At 45.8% G+C, this 24,184-nt stretch overlaps 1 protein-coding gene across 1 annotated transcript; it reads left to right on the top strand.

The window, feature by feature from the left end:
• Positions 1-3,772: 3,772 nt before the first annotated feature.
• Positions 3,773-5,200, top strand: rh50 (Rh50-like protein). The gene has a single exon (XM_041889292.1). The coding sequence runs from the start codon at positions 3,773-3,775 to the stop codon at positions 5,198-5,200; it is 1,428 nt and encodes a 475-aa protein (XP_041745226.1).
• The last annotated feature ends 18,984 nt before the right edge of the window (positions 5,201-24,184 follow it).

Here is a 24,184-nt window from a genome sequence, read left to right as displayed (position 1 = left end):
ACAATAGTATTCAGACCCTTTGCAATGAGACTCGAAATTGAGCTCAGGTGCATCCTTGAGATGTTTCTACAACTTGATTGGAGTCCACCTGTGGTAAATTCAATTGATTGGACATGATTTGGAAAGGCACACACCTGTCTATATAGGGTCCCACAGTTGACAGTGTATGTCAGAGCAAAAACCAAGCCATGAGGTCTAAGGAATTGTCCGTAGAGCTCCGAGACAGGATTGTGTCAAGGCACAGATCTGGGGAAGGGTACCAAAAAATGTCTGCAGCATTCAAGGTCCCCAAGAACACAGTGGCCTCTATCATTCTTAAATGGAAGAAGTTTGGAACCACCAAGACTCTTCCTAGAGCTGGCCGCCCGGCCAAACTGAGCAATCGGGTGAGAAGGGCCTTGGTCAGGGAGGTGACCAAGAACCCGATGGTCACTCTGACAGAGCTCCAGAGTTGCTCTGTGGAGATGGGAGAACCTTCCAGAAGGACAACCATCTCTGCAGCACTCCACCAATCAGGCCTTTATGGTAGAGTGGCCAGAATGAAGCCACTCCTCAGTAAAAGGCACATGACAGCCCGCTTGGAGTTTGCCAAAAGGCACCTAAAGGACTCTCAGACCATGAGAAACAAGATTCTCTGGTCTGATGAAACCAAGATTGAACTCTTTGGCCTGAATGCCAAGCGTCACGTCTGGACGAAACCTGGAACCATCCCTACGGTGAAGCATGGTGGTGGCAGCATCATGCTGTGGGGATGTTTTTCAGTGGCAGGGACTGGGAGACTTGTCAGGATCGAGGGAAAGATGAATGGCGCAAAGTACAGAGAGATCCTTGATGAAAACCTGCTCCAGAGCGCTCAGGACCTCAGACTGGGGCGAAGGTTAACGTTCCAACAGGACAACGACCCTAAGCACACAGCTAAGACAACGCAGGAGTGGCTTCGGGACAAGTCTCTGGATGTCCTTGAGTGGCCCAGCCAGAGCCCGGACTTGAACCTTATCGAACATCTCTGGAGTGACTAGAAAATAGCTGTGCAGTGACGCTCCCCATCCAACCTGACAGAGCTTGAGAGGATCTCAAATCAATCAAATCAAACTTTACTTGTCACATGCGCCGAATGCAACAGGTTTAGACCTTACCGTGAAATGCTTACTTACAAGCCCTTAACCAACAATGCAGTTCAAGAAAGAGTTAAGAAAATATTTACCAAATAAACTAAAGTAAAAAGTAACACAATAAAATAACAATAATGAGGCTATATATAGGAGGTACCGGTACCGAGTCAATGTGCGGGGTACAGGTTATTTGAGGTAATTTGTACATGTAGGTAGGGGTAAAGTGACTATGCATAGATAATAGACAGCGGGTAGCAGCAGTGTAAAAACAAATGGGGGGGTCAATGTAAATAGTCCGGGTGGTTATTTGATTAATTGTTCAGCAGTCTTATGGCTTGGGGGTAGAAACTGTTAAGGAGCCTTTTGGTCCTTGACTTGGCGCTCCGGTACCGCTTGCCGTGCGGTAGCAGAGAGAACAGTCTATGACTTGGGTGACTGGAGTCTTTGACAATTTTTTGGGCTTTCCTCTGACACCGCCTAGTATATAGGTCCTGGATGGCAGGAAGCTTGGCCCCAGTGATGTACTGGGCCGTACGCACTACCCTCTGTAGCGCCCTTATGGTCAGATGCCAAGCAGTTGCCATAAGTAAGCATTTCACTGTAATGTCTGCACCTGTTGTATTCGGCGCATGTGACCAATCAAATTTGATTTGATTTGATTTGATTTGATGCAACCGGTCAGGATGCTTTTTGAGGATCTGGGGACCCATGCCAAATCTTTTCAGTCTCCTGAGGGGGAAAAGGTGTTGTCGTGCCCTCTTCCCGACTGTCTTGGTGTGTTTGGACCATGATAGTTTGTTGGTGATGTGGACACCAAGGAATTTGAAACTCTCGACCCACTCCACTACAGCCCCGTCGATGTTAATGGGGGCCTGTTTGGCCCGCCTTTCCCTGTAGTCCACGATCAGCTCCTTTGTCTTGCTCACATTGAGGGAGAGATTGTTGTCCTGGCACCACACTGCCAGGTCTCTGACCTCCTCCCTATAGGCTGTCTCATCGTTGTCGGTGATCAGGCCTACCACTGTTGTGTCGTCAGCAAACTTAATGATGGTGTTGGAGTCGTGTTTGGCCACGCAGTCGTAGGTGAACAGTGAGTACAGGAGGGGACTAAGCACGCCCCCCTGAGGGGCCGCAGTGTTGAGGATCAGCGTGGCAGACGTGTTGTTGCCTACCCTTACCACCTGGGGGCGGCCCGTCAGGAAGTCCAGGATTCAGTTGCAGAAGGAGGTGTTTAGTCCCAGGGTCCTTAGCTTAGTGATGAGCTTTGTGGGCACTATGGTGTTGAACGCTGAGCTGTAGTCAATGAACAGCATTCTCACATATGTGTTCCTTTTGTCCGGGTGGGAAAGGGCAGTGTGGCGTGTGATTGACATTGCGTAATCTGTGGATCTGTTGGGGAGGTATGCGAATTGGAGAGGGTCTAGGTATCTGGGATGATGCTGTTGATGTGAGTCATGACCAGCCTTTCAAAGCAGGCGTTGTCCAGGCAGAGTTTTAATGCTCGTTCAGAAATGTAGTGTGAAATTTATGCAACTGTTCTAAATGAGGCCCCAGGACCACTGTTGTAAATATCGATTTCCTGTAATGTCTATATATGCCCACTAGATATCAACATATTCACACAAAGGAAGGACACAACTTGGAAACAGCACTTTGTAGAAGTTTGTAAAACCATCAAAGTTTGTAAAACCACTTGCTAACCAACCCAGCACAATTTCACTGATAGGTGCTAAAGCAAAGGTATTTTCTCATCCACTGCAGTAATACATGCTTTCTTGAAGAGGTACAACCCTTTTTCCACTTGATTTGGAATATTTTGTTGAATATATTGTGCTGTCCCTTACGAAAAAAGATGCGGTCAGTGTGTAGTACAAATGCAGTACACTGCAGTATAACTGCTGTATACTGCAAATACTGTGTCCAAAAGAACACTGTTTTTTTTTACTGTGGTAATGTTGCAGTGTAACTGCAGTAAGAATGCAGTATAACTGCAGGGGGGTGTTGTGACATGTCCTCCACACATTCTGAAATTGCATTTTTGTCCCCCCAGTTTTATCATTGGAATGTGATACAAAAGATGGCAACTGTGTGCTTTAGGACCATGCGGACGCCTCTGAGCGGTCTGGTAGGCTGTTTGGATAATGTTTAGAAGTGTCCCCCCCACTTCTAAAACCAAAGTTGCGCCCCTGCTATAATACCTTTAAGGCATTAGCTCATTAGCTCAGTTCTTTTTCCAGTACTATCCCTTTCACAATATAAACTAATTTGAGGCTTACAGTAACAAACATTCGGGAAGTTAAGAAAAACCATAAAAAACTTCTGAAAAACCATTTCCCTTATTTATTCAAAATAGACCCTGCATGGCTACTAGCCTAACAATTTATTTGATCTGAAACTGTAATCATTTCATTAGTACACATTGTTCTGTGAAACTGTAGAACATACTGGCTTGTAAAAATGATACTGTGGGCAATTTGAGGGACCAAAGTACAACCCTGTCCTCAGTGGTAGAGATGTGGAGTCCTGTGTAGCTGTGCGGTGTGCGTGTCTGCTCTCTGCCCAATGCCGGTAGCCAATCTTTATTTGGCAGGAGAGGTATAAAGGGAGGGGGAGAGTGCAGCTGCTAGAGTAATTGGTCTCTGTGAGATGTCCATTCCACCATGAATAAGTCCACTAGCCTGAGGGTGCGCTTGCCAGTGCTGGTACTGTTGATGGAAGTGGTTTTCCTTGGTCTCTTTGCCGGCTTTGTCACCTACGACGACAATGCCAACGCCAAGTTTCAGAACAATGAGACCAACCCTATGGACAACTCCCTGTATCGGGACTATCCCTTCTTCGCGGATGTGCAGGTGATGATCTTCATCGGCTTCGGCTGCCTGCTGGCCTTCCTGCGGCTCTACGGCTTCAGCGGGATGGTCTTCAACTTCTTAACAGCCACCTTCACCATCCAGTGGGCCATCTTGATTCAGGGCTATTTCCAGTTCTACTCTGATGGAAAGATCCACCTTGGGGTCATCAACCTGCTCAATGCTGAGTTTGCCTGTGCCGTGGTGCTCATCTCCTTCGGGGCGGTGCTGGGAAAGACCAGTCCGGTGCAGCTGCTGGTCATGGCCCTGCTAGAGGTCCCTATCTTTGCCGTGACAGAGTGGGCTGTGCTGAAGTACCTAAAGATCAATGACGCAGGTGGCTCCATCCTCATCCACCTGTTTGCATGTTACTTTGGGTTGGGGGTCACGTTTGTGCTGTATCGGCCTAGCCTGAATGACGGCCACGTCAATGAGATTACCAGTTACCAGTCAGACATCCTGTCGGTGATGGGAACCTTGTTTCTCTGGGTGTTCTGGCCCTCTTTCAACTCGGCTCTGACCTTAAAGGGTGATGACCAGCACAGGGCCGTCCTGCACACCTTCATAGGCCTCAGCTCCTCAACGATGACTGCTTTCGCCTTATCTGCCGTATTCAACAAGAGAGGCAAGCTCACCATGGCCGACATTCAGAATGTGACTCTGGCGGGTGGTGTGACTGTTGGGGCCTCTGTGGACATGATGATCTCCCCTGCAGCCGCCTACGCCCTTGGGATCATGGGCTGTACAGCCTGCTTCATGGGATACAGATACCTCACCCCGTTCCTGGCCCGCCGCTTCAGGATCCAAGACCAGTGTGGCATCCACAATCTCCACGGCCTCACCGGCCTCATATCCTGCATGGCCGGCATTTGTGCCATCCTCATGGCCAACGAGGAAACCTATGGCCCCAGCATGTACCAGATCTTCGCCCACTGTGCACCCATGGAAGGAGACCCAAAGCTCCTAGAGCTACAGCAGCTGATCCCAGGGCTGACACCCGGCCTGGGGCGCACCACCAAGGAGCAAGCCCTCTACCAGGTGGCAGCTATCTTCTCTACTATCGGGGCAGCCGCTGTCGGTGGGGTGCTGACCGGCTTCGCACTGAAGCTGCCCTGTCTCTCCTCGCCGTCTGACGAGTTCTGCTTTGACGACAAGCTGTTCTTTGACGTTCCCTCTGATTTTGACAGCATGAGGGTGCACAAGGCCGGCATAAAGGACAATCAGGACAATACCAAGGTCTGAACTCACATTTCAGGCTTTCAGCCCTGTATGGGGACACTGGGGTTAGCAATACTGAGGAATGAATGTGAATAAGTGATGCTGCAAAATATTGCACATACAGTGTTAGCTCACCACACTCTCTTATATGACATGAGAAGATGGGATTGACAGAGAATGCTATAATGATATCACTTAGTCAGTGTGTGAATGTTAAAACCTATGTAATAAGTGATTGTTTAAGTGTCATCAGCGCTTAGGTAAAAACTTTCAATAGTTGTATTTATTCTGTAAATTTCACCATGGCTCCTTTGACTGAAATGTGTGAAGCACAACTGTTAACTATGTATAAATGGCTGTTAATTTTCAGATTTAGTTTGTTATGAAATATACATTCTTGCCAGCTTTCAAGTTCTTTGGCATTTTGGTCAATTAACAAATAATTATTTGAATGTCACGTTGACATGGGCTGAATTTGTACAAAAATGATCCAAGATATGACAATACTAGTGACGCTTTTAAATGTTTTATGTTTATTGGTATTTTCAAATCATAATACTGTAAAAACATCCTGCTTGTGTTTTACCTATTTTTGACTGTATTGGAAATAAAACATGAATTATATTTCATTTGTCCTTAGCTTTTTATTTCATTGATATTTGTTATTGCACTTTTTGTTATTTGTTATTAGACATTATGGCAACTTCTATGAAAGCTTTAGTGAACAAGGAAACATGCATTGTTGATCCTCACATCAAGAATACAGTTAGCCCTACTCATGTTCACGTGTGATGTTCATGGTCTTGCACTATAACCTTTCAGATATTAGCTTTTTCGATAAGCTTTGTATACCTTTTTTGTCTACATTACGGTATGCTGTATGTACATCCATTATTAGTTATAAGCAGACATAATTTTTATGACTAAAAGGTTGGCGTTATCGGAAAACCTTTTTGTTATGGTTTCCAAGAAAGACAGGTCCATATATTTATGAGTTTATACAGGGGACGATTGGTGTTATCTGAAAATGTTTTATTTGTTTCAGGTCCATTGACAGGTCTTGAGGAGATCTGCATGTTGAAAATTAGTAATTCATTTAGGGGAATTTGGAGTAGCTTAACGGTACGCCTCTAATCAAACTCTCTCAGCTGTCATTCACATCCAGGACAGAGTCCAGGACAGATACAGTGGGGGAAAAAGTATTTAGTCAGCCACCAATTGTGCAAGTTCTCCCACTTAAAAAGATGAGAGAGGCCTGTAATTTTCATCATAGGTACACGTCAACTATGACAGACAAAATGAGGAAAAAAAATCCAGAAAATCACATTGTAGGATTTTTTATGAATTTATTTGCAAATTATGGTGGAAAATAAGTATTTGGTCAATAACAAAAGTTTCTCAATACTTTGTTATATACCCTTTGTTGGCAATGACACAGGTCAAACGTTTTCTGTAAGTCTTCACAAGGTTTTCACACACTGTTGCTGGTATTTTGGCCCATTCCTCCATTCAGATCTCCTCTAGAGCAGTGATGTTTTGGGGCTGTCGCTGGGCAACACAGACTTTCAACTCCTCCAAAGATTTTCTATGGGGTTGAGATCTGGAGACTGGCTAGGCCACTCCAGGACCTTGAAATGCTTCTTACGAAGCCACTCCTTCGTTGCCCGGGCAGTGTGTTTGGGATCATTGTCATGCTGAAAGACCCAGCCACGTTTCATCTTCAATGCCCTTGCTGATGGAAGGAGGTTTTCACTCAAAATCTCACGATACATGGCCCCATTCATTCTTTCCTTTACACGGATCAGTCGTCCTGGTCCCTTTGCAGAAAAACAGCCCCAAAGCATGATGTTTCCACCCCCATGCTTCACAGTAGGTATGGTGTTCTTTGGATGCAACTCAGCATTCTTTGTCCTCCAAACACGACGAGTTGAGTTTTTTACCAAAACGTTCTATTTTGGTTTCATCTGACCATATGACATTCTCCCAATCCTCTTCTGGATCATCCAAATGCACTCTAGCAAACTTCAGACGGGCCTGGACATGTACTGGCTTAAGCAGGGGGACACGTCTGGCACTGCAGGATATGAGTCCCTGGCGGCGTAGTGTGTTACTGATGGTAGGCTTTGTTACTTTGGTCCCAGCTCTCTGCAGGTCATTCACTAGGTCCCCCGTGTGGTTCTGGGATTTTTGCTCACCGTTCTTGTGATCATTTTGACCCCACGGGGTGAGATCTTGCGTGGAGCCCCAGATCGAGGGAGATTATCAGTGGTCTTGTATGTCTTCCATTTCCTAATAATTTCTCCCACAGTTGATTTCTTCAAACCAAGCTGCTTACCTATTGCAGATTCAGTCTTCCCAGCCTGGTGCAGGTCTACAATTTTGTTTCTGGTGTCCTTTGACAGCTCTTTGGTCTTGGCCATAGTGGAGTTTGGAGTGTGACTGTTTGAGGTTGTGGACAGGTGTCTTTTATACTGATAACAAGTTCAAACATGTGCCATTAATACAGGTAACGAGTGGAGGACAGAGGAGCCTCTTAAAGAAGAAGTTACAGGTCTGTGAGAGCCAGAAATCTTGCTTGTTTGTAGGTGACCAAATACTTATTTTCCACCATAATTTGCAAATAAATTCATAAAAAATCCTACAATGTGATTTTCTGGAGAATTTATTTTCTCAATTTGTCTGTCATAGTTGACGTGTACCTATGATGAAAATTACAGGCCTCTCTCATCTTTTTAAGTGGGAGAACTTGCACAATTGGTGGCTGACTAAATACTTTTTCCCCCACTGTATCTCACACCAATTTATATCTCATTGTAAAACAAATTACAACTTAGAAAAATGTCCATGGAGCTTAAATATCCAAGTTGGCTGGACTTCGAATTGGGAAATTGCTCAGCTGACATGGAATACTCCACTAACCTAATGATTTTTGTTCAATGTGAGCTGAATTTGAAAGACAATTTTGCATGATCTGAAATATTTAAGTTAGCCTTTGCAACACAAATAGCTGTGTTGATCACACAAGATAATTTAGTTTGCTGAGACCCGCAATGTAAAATACTGTGTTGGCTTAAATACATGTGTTTCATTAACATATTACCCAGTGTGCCTTTCTGAAAGTAGTTTTTAACTTTATTTTAGTCCATTTACTTGTTAAAAAACTAGAAAGGAGTCAAAGCGGAATGACTCTAAGAAGGCAGCCCAATTCTGATATTTTTCGCTAATAGGTCTTTTCACCAATCAGTTCAGCTCTGAAAAAGGTCTGATGTAGTGCTGATTTTCCTGATTATTAAAGAACTACAGTGGGGAAAAAAAGTATTTAGTCAGCCACCAATTGTGCAAGTTCTCCCACTTAAAAAGATGAGAGAGGCCTGTAATTTTCATCATAGGTACACGTCAACTATGACAGACAAATTGAGGAAAAAAAATCCAGAAAATCACATTGTAGGAATTTTTATGAATTTATTTGCAAATGAAAATAAGTATTTGGTCACCTACAAACAAGCAAGATTTCTGTCTCTCACAGACCTGTAACTTCTTCTTTAAGAGGCTCCTCTGTCCTCCACTCGTTACCTGTATTAATGGCACCTGTTTGAACTTGTTATCAGTATAAAAGACACCTGTCCACAACCTCAAACAGTCACACTCCAAACTCCACTATGGCCAAGACCAAAGAGCTGTCAAAGGACACCAGAAACAAAATTGTAGACCTGCACCAGGCTGGGAAGACTGAATCTGCAATAGGTAAGCAGCTTGGTTTGAAGAAATCAACTGTGGGAGCAATTATTAGGAAATGGAAGACATACAAGACCACTGATAATCTCCCTCGATCTGGGGCTCCACGCAAGTTCTCACCCTGTGGGGGTCAAAATGATCACAAGAATGGTGAGCAAAAATCCCAGAACCACACGGGGGACCTAGTGAATGACCTGCAGAGAGCTGGGACCAAAGTAACAAAGCCTACCATCAGTAACACACTACGCCGCCAGGGACTCAAATCCTGCAGTGCCAGACGTGTCCCCCCTGCTTAAGCCAGTACATGTCCAGGCCCGTCTGAAGTTTGCTAGAGTGCATTTGGATGATCCAGAAGAGGATTGGGAGAATGTCATATGGTCAGATGAAACCAAAATATAACTTTTAGGTAAAAACTCAACTCGTCAGTGTTTGGAGGACAAAGAATGCTGAGTTGCACCATACCTACTGTGAAGCATGGGGGGTGGAAACATCATGCTTTGGGGCTGTTTTTCTGCAAAGGGACCAGGACGACTGATCCGTGTAAAGGAAAGAATGAATGGGGCCATGTATCGTGAGATTTTGAGTGAAAACCTCCTTCCATCAGCAAGGGCATTGAAGATGAAACGTGGCTGGGTCTTTCAGCATGACAATGATCCCAAACACACCGCCCGGGCAACGAAGGAGAGGCTTCGTAAGAAGCATTTAAAGGTCCTGGAGTGGCCTAGCCAGTCTCCAGATCTCAACCCCATAGAAAATCTTTGGAGGGAGTTGAAAGTCCGTGTTGCCCAGCGACAGCCCCAAAACATCACTGCTCTAGAGGAGATCTGCATGGAGGAATGGGCCAAAATACCAGCAACAATGTGTGAAAACCTTGTGAAGACTTACAGAAAACATTTGACCTGTGTCATTGCCAACAAAGGGTATATAACAAAGTATTGAGAAACTTTTGTTATTGACCAAATACTTATTTTCCACCATAATTTGCAAATAAATTCATTAAAAATCCTACTATGTGATTTTCTGGAATTTTATTTCTCATTTTGTCTGTCATAGTTGACGTGTACCTATGATGAAAATTACAGGCCTCTCTCATCTTTTTAAGTGGGAGAACTTGCACAATTGGTGGCTGACTAAATACTTTTTTTCCCCACTGTAATTGACCAACATTGGTTCAATTACTTGGATCCATTTAGTTCGTTTTTTTTGTGAGCGCAACAAGCCGTTTCAAGCACAAGATACATAAAATCAAGAACGAACTGTGGGATGCTGTAGGGAGTTGTAGTTTTCAAAAGGCAAATATTCAACCTAGTTCAGCGCAGGAAATGTGATAATTAACTACAATGACCAGAACCCATTGCGCCTATTCTTCCCGGGCACGGCACACAGACCATATGAGAGAGGAATGTACAACACAGTGACGAGACCCGATGGATAGTTGTAGCAGTCTTGAAAGTATGCCTTATCTACTTTGAAGAACTACTAAAATTGTGATTTCGTCAGACAGCTCTGCAGTATGGGCAACTGTGGCAAACCAATGATCACAGGCTACCATTTTTTGTTGTCTGTCTGCTGTCTGAGAAAATAAATTAAATAATAAAGTCACACATAAAAAAAAGAAGTAATATACACAACTGAAATATTTTATTTAAGTAAAGTAATGTGAATAAACGATGCTGGTTAATAAATTATAAGAAGTAATGGGCAGTCACTACGATCATGGGGCTCTTATTAGTTGCTTTATTCTGTGTTGTTAGAGACAATGTAATGTTTTCAGTGTTTTGGCAATTGAATGTTCTCAATATTTGGCTTTGGAATTTCAATGAAAAAGCTCTAAAATAATTTCAAGGTCATATTTCATAATGCATGTAATATAAAAATATATATAATAATTGAAAACCGTGGTTATTTTTTACAACAGAACCGAAACCGAACCGAGCCCTAAAAACACTAATTGCTCAGCACTAGTCTGATGTGTGTCACGGTTTCGGCCGAGGCTGCTCCTCCTCCTTGTTCGGGCAGGTTTCGGCGGTCGTCGTCCCCGGAGTACTAGCTGCCACCGATCTATGTTTCATGTTCGTTTGGTTTTGTCTGGATGTTGTACACCTGTGTCTAGTTAGTCCTCATTAGTGTCCTATTTAGTTCTCGTTGTGTGTGTATGGTGTTGTGTGTGATTGCTCCTCTGTTTGGTGTTCGGAGCTACGTATTCTTCCCTCTGTGTTTGGAGAGGTTTTTGCACATGTTAGTGCGCCGTTTGTTTGACGCCTGTGTGCGCCGTTATTTCGCCTCTGGGCTTATTGTTCTCGTGTACTACGTGAATAACTCACTAAAGTCTTTTGGACTTAGCTTCTGCGTCCTGCACTTGATTCCTGCACCACACCCACCTTCAGCACCCCATGACAGAATCACACACCACTTGAATGGAATCAGCAGGAGCAACCGTCACGCCTGAGTCGCTGGAGGAGCATGTCCGCGGCCAGGATGACCAGATACGACAACTGGGGACCGCTCTTCAGGGACGTCATCAACACCCTGCACCGATGGGAGTCCAGAGGGGTACCCACACCTCCACCTACCCTGCCACCCCCATCGGCCGGTCCACCAGTCCCAGGTCCGGAACCCAGTGGGATTCGGCTCTCGCTCCCGAGTGCGTATGACGGAACAGCTGCCGGGTGTCAGGGGTTCCTCCTGCAGGTGGAGCTCTACCTGGCCACTGTACACCCGGTGCCCTCGGGACACGAGAGCGTTTCCGCCCTCATCTCCTGTCTCACGGGCAAGGCGTTGGAATGGGCCAACGCCGAGTGGAGGAGGATGGACGCCACCACCATCTCCTACGCTGAGTTCTCCCGTCGCTTCAAGGCCGTGTTTGACCATCCACCTGAGGGCAAAGCGGCGGGGGAGCGTCTAGTCCACCTGAGACAGGGGAGGAGGAGTGCACAGGCGTTTGCGCTGGAGTTCCGGACTCTAGCGGCAGACGCAGGGTGGAATGAACGGGCCCTCATCGACCATTTTCGATGTAGCCTACGGGAGGACGTTCAACGTGAGTTGGCCTGCAGGGACACCAATTTCACCTTCGACCAGTTGGTCGATATGTCCATCCGTCTGGACACCCTGCTGGCCACCCGTGGACGTCCCGAGTGGGGTCCGTCCATTCCACCCTCCGGCACCGCCGAGCCCTATGGAGCTCGGGGGTGCTGGCGCTAGAGGAAGGAGGAGGAGGAGCCGGAGGGGGCCTGTCCCCTGCACCAAGTGCGGTCGTGGAGGGCACACTGCGGCCAGGTGCTGGGGAGGGTTCCCCGAGGGAGGAGACAACAGGCCACGCACTGGGGAGGCTTCCCAGGTGAGTAGACGCCCCACTTACCCAGAGCTCTCTGTTGCGCACTTTTGTATACCTGTTTGTTTTCCACAGGTTGCACCTCATTCCCAGCATAAGGCGCTAGTAGATTCAGGCGCAGCTGGGAATTTTGTTGATCGGAAGTTTTGTTTAGATTTAGGGATCCCTCTCCTACCTGTTGACAAGCCTTTTCCCGTTCATGCTTTAGATAGCCGCCCGTTGGGGTTGATTAGGGAAGTCACAGCGCCACTTAGGATGTGTGCGCAGGGGGGTCATGAGGAGACTATACAGTTGTATCTGATCGACTCTCCTGCGTACCCGGTGGTGCTGGGAATTCCCTGGTTAAGCACCCATAACCCTGCTATTTCGTGGCAACAGAGGGCTCTCGATGGGTGGTCTGCTCAGTGTGAGGGGCGATGTCTGGGTGTTTCCGTAGGGGCGACTTCGGTGGAAAGTCCAAACCAAGTGCCCGCACTGCACATTCCGCCTGAATATGGGGATTTAGCTCTCGTGTTTAGTAAAGCTAGGGCGACGCAGTTGCCTCCTCATAGACAGGGGGATTGTGCAATTGATCTCCAGGCAGGAGCAGCGCTCCCACGGAGCCACGTGTATCCTTTGTCTCAAGAGGAGAGAAAAGCTATGGAAACTTACATAGACGAATCTTTGAGACAAGGATACATACGGCCCTCCACTTCTCCCGCCTCCACGAGCTTCTTTTTTGTGAAGAAAAAAGATGGAGGGTTGCGCCCGTGCATCGATTGCCGTGGTCTCAATCAGATTACTGTGAAATACAGTTATCCACTCCCTCTGATTGCGACCATGACGGAGTCATTGCATGGAGCGCGGTTTTTCACAAAACTGGTTCTCAGGAGCGCGTATAACTTGGTGCGCATTAGGGAGGGCGACGAATGGAAAACAGCGTTTAGTACCACGTCAGGTCATTTCGAGTATCTCGTCATGCCATATGGGTTGATGAATGCTCCATCAGTCTTCCAATCCTTCGTAGATGACATTTTCCGGGATATGCAGGGGCAAGGGGTGGTCGTGTACATTGATGACATTCTAGTGTACTCGTCTACCCGAGCGAGCATATAGCCCTGGTGCGTCGTGTATTGAGGAGGCTGTTGGAGCACGACCTATATGTCAAGGCAGAGAAATGTCTGTTTTTCCAGGAGTCGGTCTCCCTTTTTGGGTTATCGGTTGTCCGCATCAGGGTGAGAATGGAGGTGGATCTGTGTCAGCTGTGCGTAATTGGCAAACCCCAACCACTGTCAAAGAGGTGCAGCAGTTCTTGGGCTTTGCGAATTACTACCGGAGGTTTATCCGGGGGTTTTGGACAGGTGGCAGCTCGCATCACGTCCCTTCTGAAAGGGGGTCCGGTGCGCCTGCAGTGGTCAGCTGATGCGGACAGGGCCTTTAAGAGACTGAAGGACCTGTTTACGTTGGCTCGGTGCTGGCGCATCCGGACCCCGATACCCTTTCAGGTAGAGGTGGACGCGTCTGAAGCCGGTATAGGGGCCGTGCTCTCTCAACGGTCCGGCACGCCACCTAAACTCCGCCCCTGTGCTTTTTACTCAAAAAAGCTCAGCCCGGCGGAGCGAAATTATGACGTCGGAGACAGGGAGCTGTTAGCTGTTAGCTGTAGTTCAGGCCCTTAAGGTGTGGAGGCATTGGCTTGAGGGGGCTCAACACCCTTTCCTCATTTTGACTGACCATCGGAACCTGGAGTACATCCGGGCAGCGAGGAGACTGAACCCTCGCCAGGCTCGATGGAGTATGTTTCTCGCCAGGTTCGTATTTAAAATCACGTACATCCCTGGGTCCCAGAATGGTAAGGCAGATGCGCTGTCCCGGCGGTATGACACGGAGGAGAGGTCCGTTGAGCCTACTCCCATACTACCGGAGTTTTGTCTTGTGGCACCGGTGGTGTGGAGGTCGATGCCGAAATCGAGCGAGCGTTACGTACCGACCCCAGCCCTCCACAGTGTCCTGAGGGTCGGGAAGTACGTTCCGCTCGAGATTCGGGATCGACTCATTTACTGGGCTCACACGTCACCCTCCTCTGGACATCCGGGTATTGGCCGGACAGTGCATTGTCTTAGCACAAATACTGGTGGCCCACGTTAGCCAGGGATGTGAGGGTTTATGTCTCCTCCTGCTCGGTGTGCGCCCAGTGTAAGGCGCCCAGACACCTGCCCAGGGGTAAGTTACAACCCCTGCCCGTTCCACAACGACCATGGTCCCACCTCTCGGTGGATTTTGTGACAGACCTTCCCCTCTCTCAGGGGAATACCACCATCCTGGTCGTTGTGGAACGGTTCTCTAAGGCCTGTCGTCTTCTCCCTATGTCGGGTCTTCCTACTGCCCTACAAACCGCAGAGGCCCTATTTACCCACGTCTTCCGGCATTACGGGGTACCCGAGGATATAGTGTCTGATCGAGGCCCCCAGTTTACCTCCCGAGTATGGAGAGCGTTCGTGGAACGTTTGGGGGTCTCGGTGAGCCTTACCTCAGGGTACCACCCGGAGAGTAACGGGTAGGTAGAATGAGTCAACCAGGATGTGGGTAGGTTTCTGAGGTCGTATTGCCAGGACCGGCCTGAGGAGTGGGCTCGGTACATTCCCTGGGCCGAGATGGCCCAGAACTCTCTCCGCCACTCCTCTACCAACCTAACCCCCTTCCAATGTGTGTTAGGTTACCAGCCGGTTCTGGCACCCTGGCAGCAGAGCCAGATCGAGGCCCCTGCGGTGGATGATTGGATGAGGCGCTCGGAGGAGACGTGGAACGCTGCACACGTCCACCTGCAGCGGACCATCCGTCGTCACAAGGCGAGCGCCGATCTCCACCGCAGTGAGGGGCCGGTGTACGCACCCGGAGATCGAGTCTGGCTCTCTACCAGAAACCTACCCCTCCGCCTGCCCTGCCGGAAGCTGGGTCGGCGGTTTGTGGGGCCTTTTAAAGTCCTGAGAAGATTGAACGAGGTGTGTTATAGGTTACATCTGCCTGTTGAATATAAGAATATTAACCCCCCGTTCCATGTGTCTCTTCTCAGGCCGGTGGTAGCTGGTCCACTCCAGGAAGGTGAGATAGGAGAGACTCCTCCGCCCCATTGGACATCGAGGGGGCTCCGGCGTACACCGTTCAGTCCATCTTGGACTCAAGACGCCGGATGGGGGCCTCCAGTATCTCGTGGAGTGGGAGGGTACGGCCCGGAGGAGCGATGCTGGGTGCCGCGGAGGGACATCCTAGACCCATCTCTCCTGTCGGAGTTCCACCGGGACCATCCCGCGCGCCCTGCTCCGCGCCCTCCTGGTCGTCCCCGAGGCCGGGGGGGGGGTACTGTCAAGGGGGGGGTACTGTCACGGTTTCGGCCGAGGCTGCTCCTCCTCCTTGTTCGGGCAGGTTTCGGCGGTCGTCGTCCCCGGAGTACTAGCTGCCACCGATCTATGTTTCATGTTCGTTTGGTTTTGTCTGGATGTTGTACACCTGTGTCTAGTTAGTCCTCATTAGTGTCCTATTTAGTTCTCGTTGTGTGTGTATGGTGTTGTGTGTGATTGCTCCTCTGTTTGGTGTTCGGAGCTACGTATTCTTCCCTCCGTGTTTGGAGAGGTTTTTGCACATGTTAGTGCGCCGTTTGTTTGATGCCTGTGTGCGCCGTTATTTCGCCTCCGGGCTTATTGTTCTCGTGTACTACGTGAATAACTCACTAAAGTCTTTTGGACTTAGCTTCTGCGTCCTGCGCTTGATTCCTGCACCACACCCACCTTCAGCACCCCATGACAATGTGAAAAGATCTGATGTTATTAGTCAATTTGTGGAAAAATTATCAGAATTTGGCTGCATGTGTAAACGCAGCCTTCGTACAACATTAACATACTTGTTTCATCCTAAATATAACAGCCATCAATAACAAAATAATTTCCATAGTGGTAATTCTATAGAGTAAAGGTATGGTGTTGGAGTCGCTGGATCTGGGTTCGAGTCCCGGTTGTGGCTACCCACCGAATTCGCAACATTTTCCCATTGATCTTAAATAGTTCAGCTGAGCGGGTGGGCTTACATCGTTAAATTGAGAGGACTTGAAATCCAAAGTGTCAACTTAAAAAATTAAGGCAACCAGCTGCAATACGATTTCTAGTTAACTCAACTTTGGCAAATGTGTTGAGACAACTCAGGAATGTACAGTGCCTTGCAAAAGTATTCATCCCCCTTGGCATTTTTCCTATTTTGTTGCATTACAACCTGTAATTTCAATTGATTTTTATTTGGATTTCATGTAATGGACATACACAAAATAGTCAAAATTGGTGAAGTGAAAAAAATAAAATAACTTGTTTCAAAAAATTCTAAAAAATAAATAACGGAAAAGTGGTGCGTGCATATGTATTCACCCCCTTTGCTATGAAGCCCCTAAATAAGATCTGATGCAACCAATTACCTTCAGAAGTCACATATTAGTTAAATAAAGTCCACCTGTGTGCAATCTAAGTGCCACATGATCTCAGTATATATACACCTGTTCTGAAAGGCCCCAGAGTCTGCAACACTACTAAGCAAGGGGCACCACCAAGCAAGCGGCAACATGAAGACCAAGGAGCTCTCCAAACAGGTCAGGGACAAAGTTGTGGAGAAGTACAGATCAGGGTTGGGTTATCAAAAAATATCAGAAACTTTGAACATCCCACGGAGCACCATTAAATCCATTATTAAAAAATGGAAAGAATATGGCAACACAACAAAACTGCCAACAAAAGTATTTAGTCAGCCACCAATTGTGCAAGTTCTCCCACTTAAAAAGATGAGAGAGGCCTGTAATTTTCATCATAGGTACACGTCAACTATGACAGACAAAATGAGGAAAAAAAATCCAGAAAATCACATTGTAGGATTTTAAAATGAATTTATTTGCAAATTATGGTGGAAAATAAGTATTTGGTCAATAACAAAAGTTTCTCAATACTTTGTTATATACCCTTTGTTGGCAATGACACAGGTCAAACATTTTCTGTAAGTCTTCACAAGGTTTTCACACACTGTTGCTGGTATTTTGGCCCATTCCTCCATGCAGATCTCCTCTAGAGCAGTGATGTTTTGGGGCTGTCGCTGGGCAACACGGACTTTCAACTCCCTCCAAAGATTTTCTATGGGGTTGAGATCTGGAGACTGGCTAGGCCACTCCAGGACCTTGAAATGCTTCTTACGAAGCCACTCCTTCGTTGCCCGGGCGGTGTGTTTGGGATCATTGTCATGCTGAAAGACCCAGCCACGTTTCATTTTCAATGCCCTTGCTGATGGAAGGAGGTTTTCACTCAAAATCTCACGATACATGGCCCCATTCATTCTTTCCTTTACACGGATCAGTCGTCCTGGTCCCTTTGCAGAAAAATAGCCCCAAAGCATGATGTTTCCACCCCCATGCTTCACAGTAGGTATGGTGTTCTTTGGATGCAACTCAGCATTCTTTGTCCTCCAAACACGACGAGTTGAGTTTTTACCAAAAAGTTATATTTTGGTTTCATCTGACCATATGACATTCTCCCAATCCTCTTCTGGATCATCCAAATGCACTCTAGCAAACTTCAGACGGGCCTGGACATGTACTGGCTTAAGCAGGGGGACACGTCTGGCACTGCAGGATTTGAGTCCCTGGCGGCGTAGTGTGTTACTGATGGTAGGCTTTGTTACTTTGGTCCCAGCTCTCTGCAGGTCATTCACTAGGTCCCCCCGTGTGGTTCTGGGATTTTTGCTCACCGTTCTTGTGATCATTTTGACCCCACGGGGTGAGATCTTGCGTGGAGCCCCAGATCGAGGGAGATTATCAGTGGTCTTGTATGTCTTCCATTTCCTAATAATTGCTCCCACAGTTGATTTATTCAAACCAAGCTGCTTACCTATTGCAGATTCAGTCTTCCCAGCCTGGTGCAGGTCTACAATTTTGTTTCTGGTGTCCTTTGACAGCGCTTTGGTCTTGGCCATAGTGGAGTTTGGAGTGTGACTGTTTGAGGTTGTGGACAGGTGTCTTTTATACTGATAACAAGTTCAAACAGGTGCCATTAATACAGGTAACGAGTGGAGGACAGAGGAGCCTCTTAAAGAAGAAGTTACAGGTCTGTGAGAGCCAGAAATCTTGCTTGTTTGTAGGTGACCAAATACTTATTTTCCACCATAATTTGCAAATAAATTCATAACAAATCCTACAATGTGATTTTCTGGATTTCTTTTTCTCAATTTGTCTGTCATAGTTGACGTGTACCTATGAAGAAAATTACAGGCCTCTCTCATCTTTTTAAGTGGGAGAACTTGCACAATTGGTGGCTGACTAAATACTTTTTTCCCCCACTGTACCCTAAGAGACTTGCAGCTGTAATTGCTGCAAAAGGTGCCTCTACGAAGTATTGACATTGGGGGGGGGGTGAATAGTTATGCACGCTCAAGTTTTCAGTTTTTTTGTCTTATTTCTTGTTTGTTTCACAAGATCTTCAAAGTGGTAGGCATGTCGGTAAATCAAATGATAAAACACCCCAAAAATCCATTTTAATTCCAGGTTGTAAGGCAACAAAATAGGAGAAATGCCAAGGGGGTGAATACTTTCGCAAGCCACAGTATGTTTGCTGTTTGCCTAGATTTTAAAAGTTGACTCAATTTACAGTGTACACTTTGCAGGCGGATGTTCCCCAATGCTGGAAAGGGGGCCCGAGGGAAAAGGTTTGTAAACCCTGCTATAGTGAACCCACCTGCCAATATATAAAAAGAGCAGAACACACTTATAGATATTGTACACTATAGATCTGAATTGGGGGGGAAACAGAAGACCTACCTATCAAGTTCAGTTCATGCTGAATTATAAAAAGTGAAGCTCAAAGGAAACGTATTATACTCACTGAACAACCCTACAAAAGGGATACGAAGAAACATCCATTATAAGAGGGAGAGACTTATGCTTTGTCCGGTGATAACAATCCTTCGACCTTGTGTTGGCTCTTTTACAGTCTTAATCTCCTGTTTACAATCTTAATCTATAGTTTACTATTTTATCAGCACCTCAATAATCATACAATTCTATATCAGCACCAGCAGCTTAAGAATGCAACAGTGCCAGGAGTGTTGGTTGAAGGATCAAGGAAAGGCTACCCTGTTCCTGATAATAACGATTGATTGGTTTATCATGGATGATTAACAGCTATTTATGACCGGTATTTATCCATTCGTTCACAGTGTCTCTTTCCATTGTGATATTAATGTAGGATCTTAATTTGATCAGCCTGTTGCAATGCAGGAAATCAAATCAAATCACATTTTATTTGTCACATACACATGTTTAGCAGATGTCATAGCGGGTGTAGCGAAATGCTTGTGCTTCTAGCTCCGACAGTGCAGTAATATCTAACAATTACACAACATATACCCAATACACACAAAAAAGTAAGGAATGGGATTTAAGAATATATACATATATGGACAAGCAATGACAGAGCGGCATGGACTAAGATACAGTAGAATATTATAGAATAGAATGCAGTATATACATATGAGATGAGTAGTGCAAGATATGTAAACATTATTAAAGTGACTAGTGTTCCATTTCTTAAAGTGGCCAGTGATTTCAATAGGCAGCAGCAGCCTCTAGTGTGATAGTGATGGCTATTTAACAGTCTGATGGCCTTGAGATAGAAGCTGTTTTTCATTCTCTCAGTCCCAGCTTTGATGCACCTGTACTGACCTCGCCTTCTGGATGATAGCAGGGTGAACAGGCAGTGGCTCGGGTGGTTGATGTCCTTGATGATCTTTTTGGCCTTCCTGTGACATCGGGTGTTGTATGTGTCTTGGAGGGCGAGTAGTTTGCCCCCGGTAATGCGTTCGGCAGACCGCACCACCCTCTGGAGAGCCCTGCGGTTGTGGGCGGTGCAGTTGCCGTACCAGGCGGTGATACAGCCCGACAGGATGCTCTCAATTGTGCATCTGTAAAAGTTTGTGAGGGTTTTAGGTGCTAAGCCAAATTTCTTTAGCCTCCTGAGGTTGAAGAGGCTCTGTTGCACCTTCTTCACCACACTGTTTGCGTGGGTGGACCATTTCAGTTTGTCGGTGATGTGTACGCCAAGGAACTTGAAGCTTTCCACCTTCTCCACTGCGGTCCCGTCGATGTGGATAGGGGGGTGCACCCTCTGCTGTTTCCTGAAGTCCACGATCATCTCCTTTGTTTTGTTGATGTTGAGTGAGAGGTTATTTTCCTGGCACCACACTCCCAGAGCCCTTACCTCCTCCCTGTAGGCGGTCTCGTCATTGTTGGTAATCAAGCCTACTACTGTTGTGTCATCTGCAAACTTGATGATTGAGTTGGAGCCAGTGTTGGGGATCAGCGAAGTGGAGATTTTGTTTCCTACCTTCACCACCTGGGGGCGGCCCGTCAGGAAGTCCAGGACCCAGTTGCACAGGGCGGGGTTCAGATCCAGGGCCTCGAGCTTAATGATGAGCTTGGAGGGTACTATGGTGTTGAATGCTGAGTGGGTCTAGGGTGACAGGTAAGGTAGAGGTGATATGATCCTTGACTAGTCTCTCAAAGCACTTCATGATGACAGAGGTGAGTGCTACAGGGCGATAGTCATTTAGTTCAGTTACCTTTGCTTTCTTGGGTACAGGAACAATGGTGGCCATCTTGAAGCATGTGGGAACAGCAGACTGGGAAAGGGAGAGATTGAATATGTCCATGAACACACCAGCCAGCTGGTCTGCGCATTCTCTGAGGACGCGGCTAGGGATGCCGTCTGGGCCGGCAGCCTTGCGGGGGTTAACATGCTTAAATGTCTTAATCACGTCGGCCATGGAGAAGGAGAGGCCACAGTCCTTGGGAGTGGGGTTGATACTTGTAGTGTATTAGCGGTTTAAAAAGGCTTCTGAAGTTTGTAATTTCCACTTTGAAATTTCAGACTTGATTTTCCCTCACGAAAAATGTATCAACCCTTACAAAAATGTCCATTAATTATAATCCACATAATAATTCACATTTCCTGTTTCTACAGGCTTATTTTCCTGCTGTAGTAAACTTGCTCAAATGAAGATCCTACATCTGTACCTATTGCTGACCGGCTGAAGATGTTCTATTGGAAAACTCCAAGGCAACAAGTACAGTATATGAATCCCTGTAAACAGGACCCCCTGTAGATCAGTAAAAAAAATAAGAAGATGTTTTATTGTCACATACAGTGCCTTGCAAAAGTATTCATCCCCCTTGGCATTTTTCCTATTTTGTTGCGGAGATTGGAGTATCTGTCCACAGGACCACTTTAGGCAGGGCTTTACGGAAGAGTGGGCAGAAAAAAGCCATTGCTTAAAGAAAAAAATAAGCAAACGTTCGCCAAAAGGCATGCGGAAGACTCCCCAAACATATGGAAGAAGGTACTCTGGTCAGATGAGACTAAAATTGAGCTTCTTGGCCATCAAGGAAAACGCTATGTCTGGCGCAAACCCAACACTGTACACCGAATAGATGCAGTGTAATGTGTTGTTTTACAGGGTCATAGAAGTACAGCACCCCTGTAGCAAATTAGGATTAAATGCCTTGCTCAAAGACACGTAGACAGATTTTTCACCTTGTCGACTCAGGTATTCAAACCAGCGACCTTTCGGTTACTGGCCCAATGCTTTAACCGCTAGGCTACCTGCCACCAATAGTTAGTGATTATTGTTGCTGAGTGGACTGTCTTGGTTGAATAATAAAATAATAATTGCCCTCTAAAAGTGAATTGCCGTTATTAACTACAAATCTGTTTTTCGATTCTGTTCACGTGGTGGAATCACATGTCCTTCATATCTTTGTTGGATCTTTTAATTGCCATTGCAAGGCCCAGAGCTGTTCCTGGTCAGGAAAACCCCCTGGCCCCAGACATTAGGAATACAACAATCTTTATTAGCAAGTCAGTGGTGTTGCTTTTGCACTTGATAAAGCAGTCTAGTGTGTGAAGCCCTATGCAGCTGGTCCCCTCTTACAGGAGCTCTTGGCACAGAGCCATGGAGGATTACTTGTTTCCGGATACACAGGGTCAAAGTGGTCAAAACATTGTATTATGTCCGCAATGTTGATTTCAGCCAGAGCTTCGATACAATACCATCCACTCTACGCATTATCTCTGGTAGAGAGTACAGAGCAGGATCACTTCAAACTCCTTTGAAATCTCTGTCCACTTCCATTTCTGTGGACGGTGCCATAGCCGTGGGAAGTAGGGGTGCTGAGGGTGCTGCAGCACTGCCAGAAAAATCTGAATTAAAAAATAAAAATAATACATTTGGCTGATTTTTAATGGAATATCTACATAGGCGTACAGAGGCCCATTATCAGCAACCATCAGTCCTGTGTTCCAATGGCACGTTGTGTTAGCATTCCGGAGTCGCCTCTTCACTGTTGACGTTGAGACTGGTGTTTTGCGGGTACTATTTAATTAAGCTGCCAGTTGAGGACCTGTGAGGATACTCAACTAGTCTCAAGAAGGCCGGTTTTATTGCTTCTTTAATCAGCACAACAGTGTTCAGCTGTGCTAACATAATTTCAAAAGGGTTTTCTAATGATCAATTAGTCTTTTAAAATTATAAACTTGGATTAGCAAACACAACGTGCCATTGGAACACAGGACTGATGGTTGCTGATAATGGGCCTCTGTACGCCTATGTAGATATTCCATAAAAAATCAGCCGTTTCCAGCTACAATAGCCATTTACAACATTAACAATGTCTACACTGTATTTCTGATCAATTTGATGTTATTTTAATGGACACATTTATTTTTTCTTTCGAAAACAAGGACATTTCTAAGTGACCCCAAACTTTTGAATGGTAGTGTATCTTTCGAGTAAACTTCCGGAAGTGAATGAAGGGAAGTGAATGATCGTAGACGACACACCCCCTTCAACATGCATACTGCAAACAGACCAAACTCATCTGGTCTCCTCTTATTATTTCTGGTTGACAAGAAAAAACAAACTACAAATTACTTTTGATTTCTAGAAAGTGTTTTACTCAATTATTTCGATCAATGTTGGGCTCACCCGTGATGTGATGAATTATAAATAGCAATTGCTATTAGCTAATTCATATTGTGGTTTCTGTCAGCTGAGAGTTCTCTAAACATGACCGCTTGTGTTACATCAATCTTTCCTCAGTTAGCGGTAGGACTAATGTAGCCTACATTTTCCGGTTTGGATGATTGTGTATGCTGTCGCTACATATGTGAATGTCTGAACATTGCATCCAAAAATAAACTGGTCACATTCAGGACATAACTTTGTAAGGACTGTGTTTTTGCCAAATGTTTCTGTGAAAAAAAACAGTGTGGCTAGCTCAAATGCTGACTGTTGCGTCAATCGAAACTGGAAGTTCTAAATAAGCGTTCTAATCACACCGGTTTGAACATATGCTGCAGGAACCACTGTAGAATGATCACAACCCTTTGTTGGTATGTGTGAAACGTTTTGTTTTTTTTCCCACAAAAGTAGTGCACTGGACCTTTACTAGTATTAGCGGACCGATATAGATGTCTCTAGCGCAAGCAAAAATATTTTCTCAGCATCTCTGCTTTGGCAAAAAAGGTAGTTGTATAATTAAGAACAGGATCTAGCAGGATTGAATTGTTGTAATTGTAAGAGTTGTTGCCCTGTCCCTTTCTCTGCAATTGTCATTTTAATGGCATCCTGAAAGAACAAAACCCTGTCCTCAAACATTTACATCAAAAGGTGCAAAGTTATAGGCAAAGACACAAAACATCCACATCAAATTCAATATTTTTCTTGATCAAACAACATGGAAAACAACCACTATTTGTGCATTATTAATTTTCCTTACAAACCACAGTGTAAATGTACATTACTGTATTGTACATAGGCAGGTCATCTAGGTTTGTACCTGTAGACTTTCCATGTCCATGAACAAAAACAATGCACAATACAGTAATTGA

Source organism: Coregonus clupeaformis, chromosome 10 (genome assembly GCF_020615455.1).
Source record: "Coregonus clupeaformis isolate EN_2021a chromosome 10, ASM2061545v1, whole genome shotgun sequence".
Lineage (NCBI taxonomy): Eukaryota > Metazoa > Chordata > Actinopteri > Salmoniformes > Salmonidae > Coregonus > Coregonus clupeaformis.
The sequence above is the reverse complement of the archived record's forward strand: the minus strand, read 5'-3'. Positions and strand labels throughout refer to the sequence as shown.